At 37.8% G+C, this 16,419-nt stretch overlaps 1 protein-coding gene across 2 annotated transcripts in view; it reads left to right on the forward strand.

Moving 5' to 3' along the window:
• The window catches only part of LOC136876354 (serine/threonine-protein kinase Sgk1), a 184,181-nt gene that overhangs the window by 119,159 nt on the left and 48,603 nt on the right, over positions 1 to 16,419 (forward strand). For both annotated transcript variants that reach the window (XM_067150230.2, XM_068228388.1), the window contains exons 8-9: positions 3,444 to 3,710; positions 16,184 to 16,357. In XM_067150230.2, the coding sequence (XP_067006331.2) occupies positions 3,444 to 3,710; positions 16,184 to 16,357 (441 nt within the window). The remainder of the gene's footprint in view (positions 1 to 3,443; positions 3,711 to 16,183; positions 16,358 to 16,419) is intronic.

Below are 16,419 nucleotides of genomic sequence, written 5' to 3' on the forward strand. Positions count from 1 at the left end.
GCGACTGCGACTTTGCCCCCCATTTTGAAACGTCAATTTGAGCAACTCTAATGACCAAGTCGAAACTTGAAGGTGCGAGTTTCACGCTACCTCTGCGCGCTTAAAGATGCAGGTGTTAGTCCACTTTTGGATAGATTTTAATTTTGTCTTCATTAGTAATGAAGTTCGCGACTTTTTCTGAATCCATAACTAGGCTGTCACAAGACATATATACACCATGGTAGTCAACTTCAGACAATTATGTTCCTAATCCAGATGTAGACTTCAGGCGACAAATATACGCTATCCTTCACCGTACCACTCAACACAAAATCAATATTTAACTTCTGAATGGAATGCAAAATACACGCACAAACAGGCTCACTGTGTTATTCAGCAGTCTCACTGCTAAACGGCAAGCCAAACTAAACATTTCCTGAGGCTAACGGCTTGCTTCCCAATGGTGCAACTTATCCTGTGAAGTTGAGGAATTTAAGGCCTTTGCCCGTTATCATGCAACTGTAGCGAAGGCTCTTTCTTACCTGGGTTGGAAATCGCGCTCCTTTCACGAGGGATGACAAATAACATTTTCAAGGCTAGGAAAAATGGTATCGTACTAAGCGGTAATAACGAAAATTTGTGACACAGTAAGTGAGGTATTTACTGGATCAAATAGAAGACACCCTGAGACACCCAGTAGGAAAATACTATACAATGTTTATAGACTTCAAGAAAGCGTTTGACTCAGTGAATAGAGAAAAACTAATTGGAAAACTGAAGCAAATGACTGACGAGAGAATTCTATAGTGAGAGCAATTGAATCATGCTTCCAACTAAACCTCATCTAGATAAACGACGTCAAAATCTCCAAGAAAATCTTACAAATGAACGGAGTCCTGCAAGGTGACTCTTTGAGCCCCACACTGTTTAACATCTATACAGCTGATGTAACAACATCATAGGAAAAACAGCAGAATTAGTTCTATAACCAGACGATATGGTGATAGGATTGAAGAACAAAGAGGATGTTCAAAATGTTCTACACAAATTAGAGGCTTGGGCAAGAGTAAATGACATGGATATAAACAAAGAGAAGACGGTACAAATGGCATTTAGGAACGGTGGAAAACAATGGCTAAAGATGGTATAATTCTATACAGTGAGACCCTACAGGTAGTAAGACACTATAAATATCTTGGAGTTACGCCTCAGACAACAGTAACATCTTTTGGTATGCATATACAGGAGAGAGCAACAGCAGCCATCAGAGCCTCATACAATATTTTGAACATTACCAATCTAGCAACAAATACAGCGATGCAGTTATTCAAAATGGTCATGGTGCCAGTCACAACGTATGGCATTGAAATCATCTGGTAAAAACTGAAGATAAGTGACTTGAAAAGAATAGAAAAGTTCAAGACGATATTCATTAAACATGCATTGGGAGTCGGGAAAACAGCGCAATCATGACTGGTATACGAACTCATTAAGGAGATTTACTTTGTAGAGGACATCAGGCTACAGCACTAGTTACTATCCACAAGATCCTATCAGGAACTGATCAATATCAGAGAAAGGAAGAAAAAGGAGATAGGACTAAAGGTCTACAGTACTTCAGCCATGATGAATAACAGTTGGAAAAAGGGGTGCAAGAGCCAGAGACATGTTACAACAAGAACAGCAATCCATGGGTTCCACCACAAAATATGTGAGAACAAGAGATTCCATGAACCGAACGAAGAATGCAAGTGTGTGCTATGTGAACAGAGCTGTGGGAAATATCATATAATATGTACAAAGAGAACAAAATCTCTTACAGACTATAGCAAAGATTAAAACTGATGTTGCTTATTTACTGTATATTAATGCTCCACTTGAGTGCACTTTTCTTGTTAATAATAAGTTAGGTTTTTTTATATAGATTCATTACAATGAGAATCAGGACTTCAAATTTACGACATGCTAAGCGAGAAAATGTGTGAATGAGGAACATTCTAACGAGGTTTCACTGTATTTGACCAATTATCCTTTATTTTGTTCAATTTTAAAAGGGAAACCAATGAAAAAAGTGCTATTTTAGAAGTGATTTTTTTTTTAATGCATGGGCAGAGATGCTTTCAATCATGACGCCCTTGTTTTAATTTTCTTGTGCCTGGCTCTTCACTTTCATTATTCATATCCAACCCCTCTTGGTTGACTCTTGTTCTCTTCCAACTTTAACAGTTGAGAGCCCCAGAAAATTAGCTCTTTCAGTTGCCTCTTATCAGCCTCCGTGAAAGTTTCAGTGGATACCTGGGATATGATCTAGTAAATTAATTTGAATCTGATCTGTGGGGAAAATGTTGATATCTGGTTATTCTCAGATATAATCCTACCAATATTTCCTGGTTAACGATAGGTGGGTAATATATCCAAAATTACTAGGAAGATAAGTTCTGGCAAAATCTTGTAGGGTTACCAGACATCTCGAATTTCCCGGACATGTTAAGTTTTTTATGCATCTGAAATTGCGGAGGTACCACACTTCCAAGAACTCTTATAATCGTAAATCTGTACTAGAATAAAGATTGCGATTTTATTATGGATGGAGAAGTTGGTGTCCTTGAAATGTTTACTATGATCTCACAAGTTTAAAATATCGAAAAGATTGATTGAGTGATTTCTGAGATCTCGCTACATGATGCTGTTCTTAGTAGGTTCTTCGTTTTGTAGCTGACAATGTGGAAACCACTCATGGAAGTTATTTATTATAGCTGACGGTGATACATCTTGATTACAAAATTTTTTTTTGGCAAGTTGCTAACTGTATTTTGTATTTAGGTTTTAAGATGCCAAATATGAAATATAGCTTCACCAACCCAGCTTCATAGTGCAGTCTGGAGGACAGAATTGGGATGTTAGTTGCATATTTTGCGGTTCTAAAATTTCTAAACTTCCAGATTATAAAATGCAAGGATTTTTGAAAATATCTTCAAAGAAATGCAGAACTGAGGCAGCTCAGAAAAGTACTGCAACAAGATTTAAGTAGGCCTTTACTCTCCATCATTCTTATTGTTACTACAGAATATCTGTGTTATTATATATGGACAATGTTTCAGAAACTAAATATTTTTGTACCATTATGACACATTATTATTTAACCTTGGTGTCCTAGTTTGTCCTGGTTTTCAGTCTGAAATATCCTCAGTCTTGGGAATTCCATCTGTTAACCCTACTCTATTGCTAAAATTTGTATTGTATGTCATGATTTTATAAGTCTACTGCAACTACTTTTCAACATATCTTTTCAAGATATCTAACCCATTGGAAAATAAGTAGTAGTGTGTGTTTATCTTCATTCATCTCATATAAATTCTTAAGTTTTGCTATCTCTTTTCCTTGTATTCTATCTGCTGGATGTTCATCTTTTCATGTGCCCTCTTGCTGCAAACATTATTTTTCAGAGACTTTTATTTTTTCAGTTGTTCTTCCATCTTCAACGAGAACGCATCTTTCCTGAAGCTCGTGCCCGGTTCTATAGTGCAGAAATGGCGTCTGCTTTGGGTTATTTACATGCACATGGAATTGTGTATCGTGATCTGAAGCCAGAGAACCTGTTATTGGATTCCCAAGGCCATGTTGTGTTAACCGATTTTGGACTCTCGAAAGAAGGTCTTCTGCCAATGGAAACCACCAACACCTTCTGTGGCACACCTGAGTATTTGGCACCTGAAGTCTTGAGGAAAGAGGTATAAGATTAAAAACATCAAATTTGAAGGAAGTCTGGGATACATACTATATGAATTTCAAATTACTGTTAAACTTTTACAGTACAGAATTTCTTTTATACATAACAGTCTTTAATGATAGTGTTTGAGGAACTGTTATTTGAATTATAATGTCAAGAGATCTGCCATTACTGTGCAATGACTATTGTATTCTAAGATCCATTTTCATGTATAATTATAATCTTTAACTCTTTTAGAAATAGCAGTAGACCTTTGAATATTATATTATTATTGTTGTTATTAAAGCGACTTTGTGGCGAAGTTAGGGCTCCTGGCCCTTTCTTACATTTAACCATTTCATGTATATACAATATATATATATATGTACAATATAATTTGTACATATAACTTTTACATAAAATTTAAACATATTAAATCTTTACAACCTAAAGTATAAACTAAACTAACTACAGTATCACTAACTAAACTAACTAAAGTAAATAAAGTATGACAACAGTATAAACTGGAATGCATTACAATAAACAACCATATTCACTCTTGTTCATGTATCCCATTCACACTCAAGAATGACAGGAAGTGCTTATAAGATGACGTTGGTAAAGGATTTTAAACTTTGTCTTAGATTTCGCTTCCCTGATATCATTAGGGAGTTCATTCCACCAGCTCGTGGTGGTGATCGTGAACGGTTTGTTGTAGGTTGCGGTTCGATGTACAGGAATTTCTAGCGTACAGCCTGACCGGGTTTTGAACGAGTGTAGTGAACTAAGGTAGCGAAATCTGGTGGATAGGTAAGGATGAGTGTTTTCAGAAAGCACTTGATACACCCAAGTAGTTGCATGGAGTCTATGTCTGTCATTCAGTCGTAACCAAGATAACTGTCTACAGTGTGGGGATACGTGGGCATATGATTGTATGTCAAATTCATACCTGATGCATGCATTTTGGGTACATTGCAGTCTCAAGCCTTGCTCATTACTGATATCAATAAAAACTGTATCTTAGTATTCAAGAATTGGAAACAAAAGTGACTGAATGAGCTTTCTTTCCAGGGACCAAGGAAATATATTTTTAAACTGCTTTGGGCGATGCAGGCTTTGATATATCTTTTGGCACACCTTCGTCACATGTTGCGACCAGTTCAATGTTTTGCTTATAGCCACATCAAGATTCATAACTGTTTCACAGTATGGAGTAATGGTATTGTTTAGTGCTACAGGAGGAATTTCATATTGTTTTAAGACGTGCAAGTCTGAGAATGGTTTTCCGTGGTTTCCCATTTTCACACCAGGCAAATGCTGGGGCTGTACCTTAATTAAGGCCACGGCCGCTTCCTTCCAACTCCTAGGTCTTTCCTATCCCATCGTCGCCATAAGACCTATCTGTGTCGGTGCGACGTAAAGCCCATAGCGAAGACGTGCAAGTTTTTCAAAGTGCCAATGATTATTGCTTGCATTTTAAGAGGATTAATTTTGAGACTGTTACTCAGTGAAAAATTACTTATGAGACATAAATCTGTGTTAACTTGTTGTACAGCACTCGGAATTTTATCAGTTCTTGAGTGGTAGTAGATCTGCATATTATCAGCATAAAGATGATACTTGCAGTGTATAATTGACTTAGCACCATCGTGTGTGTAAATTGCAAACAGCAATGGTCCAAGTACAGACCCTGGGGGGGGGACACTGAGGGGTTTGTTAAGCCACTCAGATCTGTTATTATTTACTGTGACACACTGACGGCGATTTTTGAGGTACGAACTGAAAAAGTTTATTGCCGTCTTGCTGAAATTTAATGAATCCAAGTTTGAAAGTAGCAGTTGAGGAACAACAGTATCAAAAGCACTAGAAAAATCGAGTAGAACCAGTACAGTCACTTGTCGAGTGTCCATTGCATGTCTGATCTCATAAGTTACTTTCAGCAAGGCAGTCGTCGTGCTGTGTCCTTTCTTGAAACCAGATTGGTAAGGGTCAAGCAGTGAGTAGTTAGTCAAGTAAGGACTTGTTTGTGTACCAAGCATTCTAGTACTTTGGAAAGGGGTGGGGGAATGGATATAAGGCAATAATCTGATGGTAAACTAGGAGAACTCTTCTTAGGATTGGGAATGGCGATGCCATACTTCCACACAGTTGGAAATACTCCCTGTACGAGGCAGTGATTAAATATATGCGCCAGAATAAGTAATAAGTAATATTCACGAAATATAATGGTATTATTACAAATATTACAAATTTCATAATACCGAACCCATATGAAACTCAATAGATTTTTGTAATAGGTTAAATAAGTTTACATTACAACCTAATCAACCTAATTATAAAATGTAATTTTGACAAATGCAGCCAATTAAGTAAGCTCAAAATCAAAGAATTCATTAAGTTACTGAACTTTGTACTAGCAAATAACTATTTTACTTTTAATGGTAAAATATATCATCAGAAAGGCCAGCCAATGGGCGACTCCATTTCAGATACATTAGCAGACATATACATGGATTTATTAGAGAAGAATAAAATTCTGACTGAGATAAAAGGTATCAAACTGTGGTTACGTTATGCGGATGACACATTTGTTATTACAAGTGATTACTTTCATTTTGGCCTATTGAAATTCAGTTATTAAAAGTTAAACAATTAATTTATTGAAACCAACTATTCAATACTAGTAAAGTCTTCAGGACTATAACATTGTCATTATATTAAGTTTAAGTTTGGTACATGTTTCTCCTGTCACTCCAGCTTGTTCACTCCAATATGACCTAATGTTCTTGTACTTCAGTGCAAATTGTTATAAAAAATATTGTTTTTTAGAATAATCCTATTAAACATCCACTGAGAGCTCTGACTTGGAGTTAGAATTCATGGTTGACAATGCCTGCAATGACAGGTGAAATATGTACCATACTTAAACTTAATATAATGACAATGTTATAGTCCTAAAGACTTTACTAGTATTGAATAGGTGGTTTCAGTAAATTAATTGTTTAACATTTAACATTTGTTATTATCGATAACAAAATAAACAATAGTGATAGAATCTTAGAATTCCTCAATACCCTTGATAATAATATAAAATTTACAAAAGAAGACAAAGCCCTGAAGATGGTTTTCCGTGGTTTCCCATTTTCACACCAGGCAAATGCTGGGGCTGTACCTTAATTAAGGCCATGGCCGCTTCCTTCCAACTCCTAGGCCTTTCGTATCCCATCGTCGCCATAAGACCTATCTGTGTCGGTGCGACGTAAAGCCCCTAGCAAAAAAAAAAAAAAAATAGTTCGTTGACCGAGCTCGATAGCTGCAGTCGCTTAAGTGCGGCCAGTATCCAGTATTCAGGAGATAGTAGGTTCGAACCCCACTGTCGGCAGCCCTGAAAATGGTTTTCCGTGGTTTCCCATTTTCACACCAGGCAAATGCTGGGGCTGTAACTTAATTAAGGCCACGGCCGCTTCCTTCCCACTCCTAGCCCTTTCCTGTCCCATCGTCGCCGTAAGACCTATCTGTGTCGGTGCAACGTAAAACAACTAGCAAAAAAAAATAGTTCGTTGAACTTCTTAGACGTAACTACATGTTAAAAAAATTGTTTCAATTTTCAAATCTACAGTACAGAAAACCTACTAATTCCCCCATAACAATTAAAAATGATTTGCTACACCCGACATCTGAAAAACAGGCCGCATACTACAGCTTAGTCTGTCGAGCATTCAAAATTCCCCTGTCACCAGAAAGTCAAAAGAATGAATTAAAATACATTAGAAATTTAGCCAAATTTAATGGTTATAACATAGTAATAATTAACAGGATCATTAATAAAGTGAAAGCAAAGCCATTGACAAACCTCACCCCAGATAAACCAGATAAGTCTAATTATGCAACTTTTACGTACAATAATTCACGCATCCACCGTGTTTCAAACCCCTTTAAAAAAAACATTCCGCGAAGCTACTATGCTGACGTAGCAGGGGGAGAGGTGATACTCCCACATGGCGTGTCCCAGGTGGCGGATAGGGTGGTCCTAACCGGCTTGCCGGCGGACTTGAGAGAAATAAAATGCATCTCGTGGACACAACCCCCTGTGGGTGGGGAACGCAGACGCAGAATACACCCACGGTATCCCCTGCCAGTCGTAAGAGGCGACTAAAAGGGGCGACCAAGGGATGATTGTCTTGGAACCATGAAACTACTTGTGATTAGTACCACCACGCGGAGAACACCATGGGTCGCTTTTACTTGCGTGTAGTACCACTATATTAGGTACCAAATAGGTCTGTGATTAGTAGCACACAGAGCACCGTGCGGTCGGCTTTTGCAGTACCTGTGATTAGTACCACCATATGAGCAGGACCATGGAATGATAGCTACCATGGTTCTGCCTTGCCTATGATTAGTACCCACTATATGAGGAACCCCACGGGATAGTGCAGGTCCCTGTGGTTAGTACTCTTATGTAATGAGCACCATAGGTTTGTGTTGCCTGTAAATGGTGCCGCAATGTGAGAAAAACCATAGGTCTGTATTATATGTCGAATTTCATAACCTGTGAGTAGTACCATAATGTGTGGAATCCCGCAAGTCTCTGCTACTTTTGATTAGTACTGCAACATGACAAATACCATGATTCTACTTTCCTAGCGATAAGTACCGTTATGAGGGGCCGATAACTTGGATTTTGGACCCCTGTAGACTGCATGCATCATCGATTCAGTGCTATGCTATAGCAGCAGTCCATTGGTCAGTAATCCTATTGTTTTATGTCAGTTTCTGTGAATGTAAGGCATTGCGGGTCGCATCCACTGATTGTTTAAAATTCATATCCATTCATTCTTCGTCCTCACGTTTTGAATTCTGGTCAGTGGAGAATTTTGGACTTTTAATTTGTAATTCCATTTCGTACCATTAGGGGCCGATGACCTCGATGTTAGGCCCCTTTAAACAAATGAGCATCATCCTCATCATCATCAAAAACAAAATATTAAAATAACATACAAAACTCACAACAGTAATTACAGTAAATTTTTTAATCAGAACATTCATCATCATCATCATCATCATCATTTTGCTCCTTCGTTGTGTACGAGCCTCCTCCAGTTTGTCCTATCCATCCACGGATGCTGCTCATATATGCGACGTCAGTTCACATCTCTAATTTCAAGGTCCTTCAATATCTGTTTTTCCCAAACATCACGAGGTCCTCCTCTTGGGCTCTTCCCAGGAACATTGTGGTCAAAGTATGATTGAGGAGTCCTGTGAGGGTCCATTCTTTTCATGTGACTATACCATTGCAATCTCTTCACTTCTAGAGTCTCCAGAAAGTTTCTTTCCAATCCAAGCTGTTGCCGGGTATCCACATTCCTTATTTTATCCATTTTTGTTTTTTGTAGACAAGGACGGAGGAACTTCATTTCTGTTGCCGGAAGACGACTCTTTGTTGGTCCAGTAAGTGTTGCTGTTTCCAGGCCATACGTCAATATAGGTACTAGATATATTTTGTACAAGCTGATCTTGGAAACTAACAGAAATGTTTCATCCCAAAGTATTTGACATACAGCGTGATAGAATTTAGAAGCTTTCTGTATTCAGTTGCTAATCTCTTGATGTATGGTATTGTCTGATGACAGAACACTACCTAAATACTGGAAATTGTCTACAATATCCGTCTCCTCATCTCCAATTCTTAGATGAACAGTTGGAGAGTTTCTATTCATCACCAAGCCAACTGTCTTCGTTTTGCTGATTTTGAGACCTAAGGTTGTAAAAGCTTCATGCCTGAGATCGTCTAGTTTGTACTTCCGCTTCTGTCTCACCCCATACCATTACATCATCAGCAAAAACCAGGGCATTAGTTGTTGGATCCTTTCTTTTAACTGCTTTTAAAACTTCATCCATTATGATTATGAAGAGAAGTGGTGAAAGACAACTTCCTTGCTGGACTCTACTCTTCATTTTGAACCAACCTGACCTTCCATCCTGGACCTGGACACAACACTTGGTTTCATCATATAATCGTTGTACTCATGCTATGATGTCATCAGGCACTTTCTTATGTCTTAAAGATTCTCCATTGTAAACCATAATAACGATCCCTTCACAAGTTCAGGAATTTACAGACTAACATGCGCACAATGTTTTTGTTCTTATATAGCTTCCACGCTAGATATCAGGAGCATTATAACGCGAATAAACATAATAAGTTTTCTGTGATGTATCGTGTAACCACTGAATAAACAGTTAAGAAAAGTGGAAAATAAATCAAATTGCATGGCACTTAAAAACCTTAACGTACAATAAACATCAGATGAACTGTGCCAATACACACAAATACATATCAGGTTGGACAACGCGACGACTATAGTAAAGGAACGTGGAGCAGGTCTGGGCAAACCTACCAGGGCCATAGAAATATGAAAGTTGCAGGTTTCCAGAAAAATCAACGGTGATCTCTTGATTTAAGATATTATTTTCCAAAACAAACATTACAAGGTAAATTCTGACCAAAATTCATCTATCCAAACAATCTAGTTACACCATTTCCAAAATACAAATTAGATGTACTTTGCCAAGTGCTTTGCTATTAGGTCAAGAGGTTAACTAGAGATATCTTAACATAATGCAACTTCTACAATACAATTTTGAGGCTAAGAAGAACCACAGGATACAGATACAATATTAAATGAAAGTTAACATGCTTTCTAAGTCATCTGAGAAATTGAGTGGCGAGTGTGGGCGAGTAGGGCAAACTCCTATGTGAAAATACAAGCAAACATTAAATGTAAATAAAGCGAAACTGAAATCAACAGCGCTTACCCCAAAGTAGCCCATCCTGGGAGCGAGGATTCGCCGGCGTGCGTCTAATCGCTGGACTGACGAGAGAATGAAAGACCACGAAATCTTGCCTTGCTCTCTTAAAAAGGGAAGTCTTGGTGTGATTACTGAGTGACCAATCAGAGCACAGGAGCTTGTCTATCGCAACTCAGATCCACCAATCAAAACTCTTTATCAAGTCGCGATGTTTTCACCATATTTCCAGAACATAGGCAGACACTAATCGCAAACTTTCCATCTTCCAGAATTAGAAAGGACATGCTTCTAGAATCGAGAGGGGCCAACACACCCTGTTCCAAAAGTCCGCATCACCACTTTTCCGGAATGTTACAGGTATCACAGAAAAATAATTTACAATCTAGTAGTTAAGTAGACAAAACACGTTTAAGAACACCTTTAAACTCCCCCTCCCCCCTCAAATACTCCTACGGTTTCCAATAACATAACTTCCCCACAGTCACCCCCTACTAACATGCCCCCCCCCGACCAATCAGATACGCAACACTCTGCCCATCCCTCCTTCCCCTACTCTCCCTCCACTTAAGACATCACACTGCTACAACACACAAAGTATGAGAGCAGTAGGTATCAGTAGAGCTGGCAGCACGAGATATACGATCATGGCACATAAAACACATGGAGGTAAGCAAAAAGCTCCATAACATAGCTCTTTATGCGACCAATAACACACATTTTTCTCTAAGACATCTTTTTCAATTTTGTTACATACATTCTAACAACTTTATTTCCTCAGTGGATATCATTCTTCCGTCTTAAAGGCTGTTTTTCAAGAGTCTCCCATTTAACCAACATCATGACTGTGGCAGATAACATGCTTCGAGCACTTTGAAATTATCGTTGATTGAACTATCTTTATCTCTTATTCTCCAAACTATTACAGCGCGTAAATTAGATCGCCAGACAACTATAGATCATTTTTAAATAAGCATGAACCAAGTGCTTGGCTACAGTATAACTAACAGTTGTTTCAATTTTACAATGTGTTAATGTGTCTCTTTTGTGAAGAAGACTTGAACTTAGAATAAAATAAGACTACGATTTTAGAAACATCAAGAGTTTTTTTTTTGGTGTGTTATCCTTTGAATACTATTAATAGATGTTATCAGACAAAAAACATTTTAATTAACATCCAGATACCTTTCATCTTAAATCTCTTTATCCTGTGACTGTACATATTGTCCTAATGTGGTGTTTATTTTGTATCAAGTGTTAATGTATTCTTTATTTGTTAAACTTGATTTATAAGACGGAGGGTACCTAAGCTCATGATAATATTTTAATAGGTGCCAACACCAGATATTTTAATGAATTAATTTTAAAGACTAATGTAAATAAATAAATGAATACTGGATTAAAGCCGCTATGTTTATTTAATGAAGCTGAGCTTTCAGCCAAATTGCATTGACCTTCATCAGGGCAAGTTAAATTATGCTTCCGACAATGAGCAAAGAAATTCAAAGAAACGTGGAAGTCATGGCCGTACTATCCACAGCCTACCTCACTAATAGGACTCAAGGATCGTCGTGCTGTAATTTACTGCCCTCTGTCGACGGTTTTGTGAGCGCGTCCCGCTGTTCCATGGTGGTGTTATACATGTATTTCTGCAGTACAGGTCTCCATGTGTTTGATAACTTGAAGTCGTCTTCCCTGTTGATGTTATTTGGGCGCAGCTCTATCTCTCTGGCTTCTCTTACCAGTCGAGCATAGAAGTCTTTTACAGGCGCGATGACCTTCGCCTGGTCAAAGAGGATTTCATGGTCTGTACTGTAGAAATGTTGTGCTATGGCAGACTGGTTTATGGCATTCTCCGTGGAGGATGAAATAGCGAATTCCACGTTTCTTTGAATTTCTTTGCTCACTGTCAGAACCATAATTTAACTTGCCCTGATGAAGGCCAATGCAATTTGGCTGAAAGCTCGGCTTCATTAAATAAACATGGTGGCTTTAATCTAGTGTTCATTTATTTATTTACGTTAATACTATGAGCCACAAAAACCTACGTTCATTAATTAATTTTAAAGACTGTTTCATCAACTCCATTTAATAATTGTTCACCTGTCAATAAAAAGACCCACAATTGTATTTTCAGCTCATACTATTTTAGCTATTAAGAAGGTTTAATATGAGAATATCAGGATCCCAATAACATTCGATTTTGAGGATGAAATTAAGGCTGAAGATGCCCACAACTAGGGCGAAACATGTCCTAATTTCAGTGTCATATATAAGTTATATGCCTTTGCTGGCAGGACATAGTGTTTACAGTGCACTATGTCTTCTGGTATGGGCTAGAGCAATATTGTTGCTTTCATTGATCTGTCTCAGCTTTATCCTTGGCTTTGACAAGATGAAAGTGACTGAGGTATGAGTGATGCTAGTAATGCCATTCCTTATGCAGCCAGTCCCTGGTATGAATGGTGTGAAAATGTTGCTCATAGGGTCAGTTGGTGCATGCATTTCAGTGGGCTTGGCAGGCTGATATGTAATAGCAACTTCTGGCTTGGTGAGGAAAGCAACGGGAAACTACCTCACTCCTCATTTCCCTAGTACGCCTCTTCAGTGATGCCTAGGCCATTTATGACAGCTGATGGCGGAGCTGTTGAGGATCCAGCCAGCCTTCGGGCTGAGGACTAAACATACATACATATAAGTTATAAACATTCATATGAATGTATTGTATTGCATAGGTTGACCATTTTATTAATAAACTTAATTGTTTAAAGATAATTTACAATTTTCAATACGGACCACCATGAAGTTTATTACATTTAAATAATGGTATGTTGTCATTACCCGGACCATCTGACTTGAGTGAGTAAATTACACGCTTCACATTGTACCAATTTTTTTGAATGTGAATTTTACTTGATTTACTCGGGAATGAGTATTTATGGCATTAATATCATCAGCAGTAGTTAGGTCATCATCTGGATGATGATTATCATTATTAATATTATTGTTATCATTATTAGTATAGTTATCATAGTCATTATTATTAGTAGTTTTCTGGCCCATAGGGCTTACCGAGTTTTGTTCTTTGCGTCAAGTGGCTTAAAATGAGCTTTGTCTTGTCCTTGTATGTCAAATTCGATTTTGCCTATATTAGCCTATTATTTTTATATCTCCCCCCGTTGCCCCACCCCCCTCCCCACTCCTCGAATTGTTTTGAAAATAAAATACAGCCCATGTTACTTACTAGCAATGTAGCTTTCTATAGGTGAAGTAATTTTTAAAATCGGTCCAGTAAGTTTTGAGTCTGTCTGTTACAAACAATTATACAAAATTTTCCTCTTTATAATATCATTAGTATAGATATCATTATTAGTGTATAACCACACCCGGGCAACTGGAGTGGGACATTGATGATGATGATGATGATGATGATGATGATGATGATGATGATGATGATTTTATTAGTGTATGCTGCTTTCATAAAATGAGAATTTAGATCATCAAGTGGTATACTGGGTGCCTGCTTGGTCAGGCTGTGACCTACACCCATCTGATGCAAATGTTTCCATATTAGTCCTGAACTTCCCCTGTTTGTTATCTCTTGAATATATTTATACTTGCTGTTACAAATTAATTTCTTAACTTTATTTTGAAGAATATGGTAATTTTCAAAAACACTAGTGCTTTCAGTTCACCTAAATCTCCTATGCCATGCATCACAATTTGCCGTGACCGACTTAATATCATTCGTTAACCAAGGAGACGAAGGGTGAGAAACTCAAATTTGCTTCTTCGGAGCATATTTATCATACAGTCCTAGTATTTATGAGTTCAGTCTGTCAACCTTATCATCAATGTCATTAGTCAGTAGAATGTCATTCCATGGCAGTTGATATCAAAATGCTTGAAGTCCCTTCGCATTATGTACCGGGTTTTATACATTGGTACCTTGAGAGAGTAACATAAGTATAGGAGATCGTGGGTCGAAATACCTGGTACAGCAAACTGTCCATGTTTTACCACTTTCTGCGGATTGTTTGTTATAATAAGGTCGATCAGTGTGTGAGACGTGTGGTTTATTGTGTGAACGTGGTTAGTCGCGTCTAGTGTCAGTATATTGTAATCCATGCCATGGAATAAGTTTTGTAAGTATGTTGATTTGTTACTTGTAACTAGAAGATTAGTATTGAAGTCACCAAGAATGATTATGTTTTTGTAAGTGGAGTTAACTTCGATAATGCCACTTTTAGGTCAGATATGTGTCGTATGTCCGGCACCTTGTATACCACTCCGATCAGTAGTTTTTTATTATTAACCAAGAGTTCAACAAACATGAATTAAGGTCGATAGGGAATCTTAGGATCTGAGGTCATAACCATTTACTATTTAACTCGCTACGGCAATATATAGTGCAACCGCCCCTGAATACATTGAGTGAAATTGTTTGGGTTGCACAGCTGTGAGTTTGCATTTGGGAGATAGTGGATTCAAATTCCACTGTCGGCAGACCTGTAGATGGTTCTCCATGGTTTCCCATTTCCAAACCAGGCAAATGCTGGGATTATACCTAAATTAAGGTGTAAAAAGTTAAACATTTAAACATCTTGGAATTTTTCAGTTACAGGCTAAAGGCTAAAATTATGCCAATTTCAATTTTAATACTTTCAGGAAACTTCTTTTTAAGCCCATGAAAACTACAGGTCATTGCTTTGGATAAATATATCCCACTGGATGAAAGAAATGCTTACACTTGCGTTCTTATGCTGATCCCCAATTTTGAAACTCCCCAGCCTGGCCCCCTCGGGGAATTTCGGGAATTTTAATTTTTTTTTTTTTTTTAAGGATTCCGAAGTCTTCAGCTTTTCTGGTAGTGAGTTTTAAGTTTCTAAAATACCATTTCCATACACTTGTCCTAATTTCATTGTTTAGATCATTTTTATCTTTATATTAACTAAATTTTCAAAAACTACTTTAGATTTATTTTTAGGGTAGATCATTTGAAAATCTGAGAACTTCTCAGTAGATCACTGAAGCATCTAGGTTACTGGCCCCGATGATGATGATGATGATGATGATGATGATGATGATGATGATGATGATGATGATGCTTGTTTAAAGAGGCCTAACATCTAAGGTCATCGGCCCAGTTTCTGGCCTCTGCTGTATGTTCAGTTGCCACTCCCCAAGGAATTTTAGAGCTTTTGCCAGCAGGTGATCTGGCCGCTCCTATCATGGAGCACAAACATCTTTTGCATCCGCCCCTAAACTGGGGTCAGACATTGCTCGATGGATTCCAGTGTCATTTCCTTCATTGAGGGGACCATTGCTCCACCTAAGGAAACTCATCCGCCCAAGCCGTTGGTCACGTTATCAGGGTATCAGGTTATTTACCACCACCTGACACTCAGCCTTGAGACGCTGGCTGTACGATCTACTCATTACTGTAGTGGAATTTCTTTTTGTATTTCATATGAATTATATAGGCCTAGACATAAGCTCTGTATTAAATGAAATAATGATGCGATTAGGTTTTTGAACTTGCTAACTTACATTGTAGTGTATCCTCTGAAGTGTGTATAAACTTCAGAAGAACTGTGTAATATATTTTAGGATTTGAGATTTTTGTGTTCTGCTTAAATGGTACATTAAAGCTTGTTTGAATCTAAAAGGAACTTAATTCTTTAGGGATATGACCGCTCTGTGGATTGGTGGTGCCTTGGAGCAGTGTTGTATGAAATGATGTATGGTTTACCCCCGTTCTACTCTCGCAACACAGCAGACATGTATGACCGTATTCTCAATAAACCACTAGTATTACGACCCAGTGTGTCTGAAAGTGCTAGAGATATTCTGGCCAAGGTGAGTAGACTTATATGTTTATGCTGTATATATCTTTTACATAAACAGTTACTTAGTATATT

The sequence above is a fragment of the Anabrus simplex genome, chromosome 6 (genome assembly GCF_040414725.1).
Source record: "Anabrus simplex isolate iqAnaSimp1 chromosome 6, ASM4041472v1, whole genome shotgun sequence".
Lineage (NCBI taxonomy): Eukaryota > Metazoa > Arthropoda > Insecta > Orthoptera > Tettigoniidae > Anabrus > Anabrus simplex.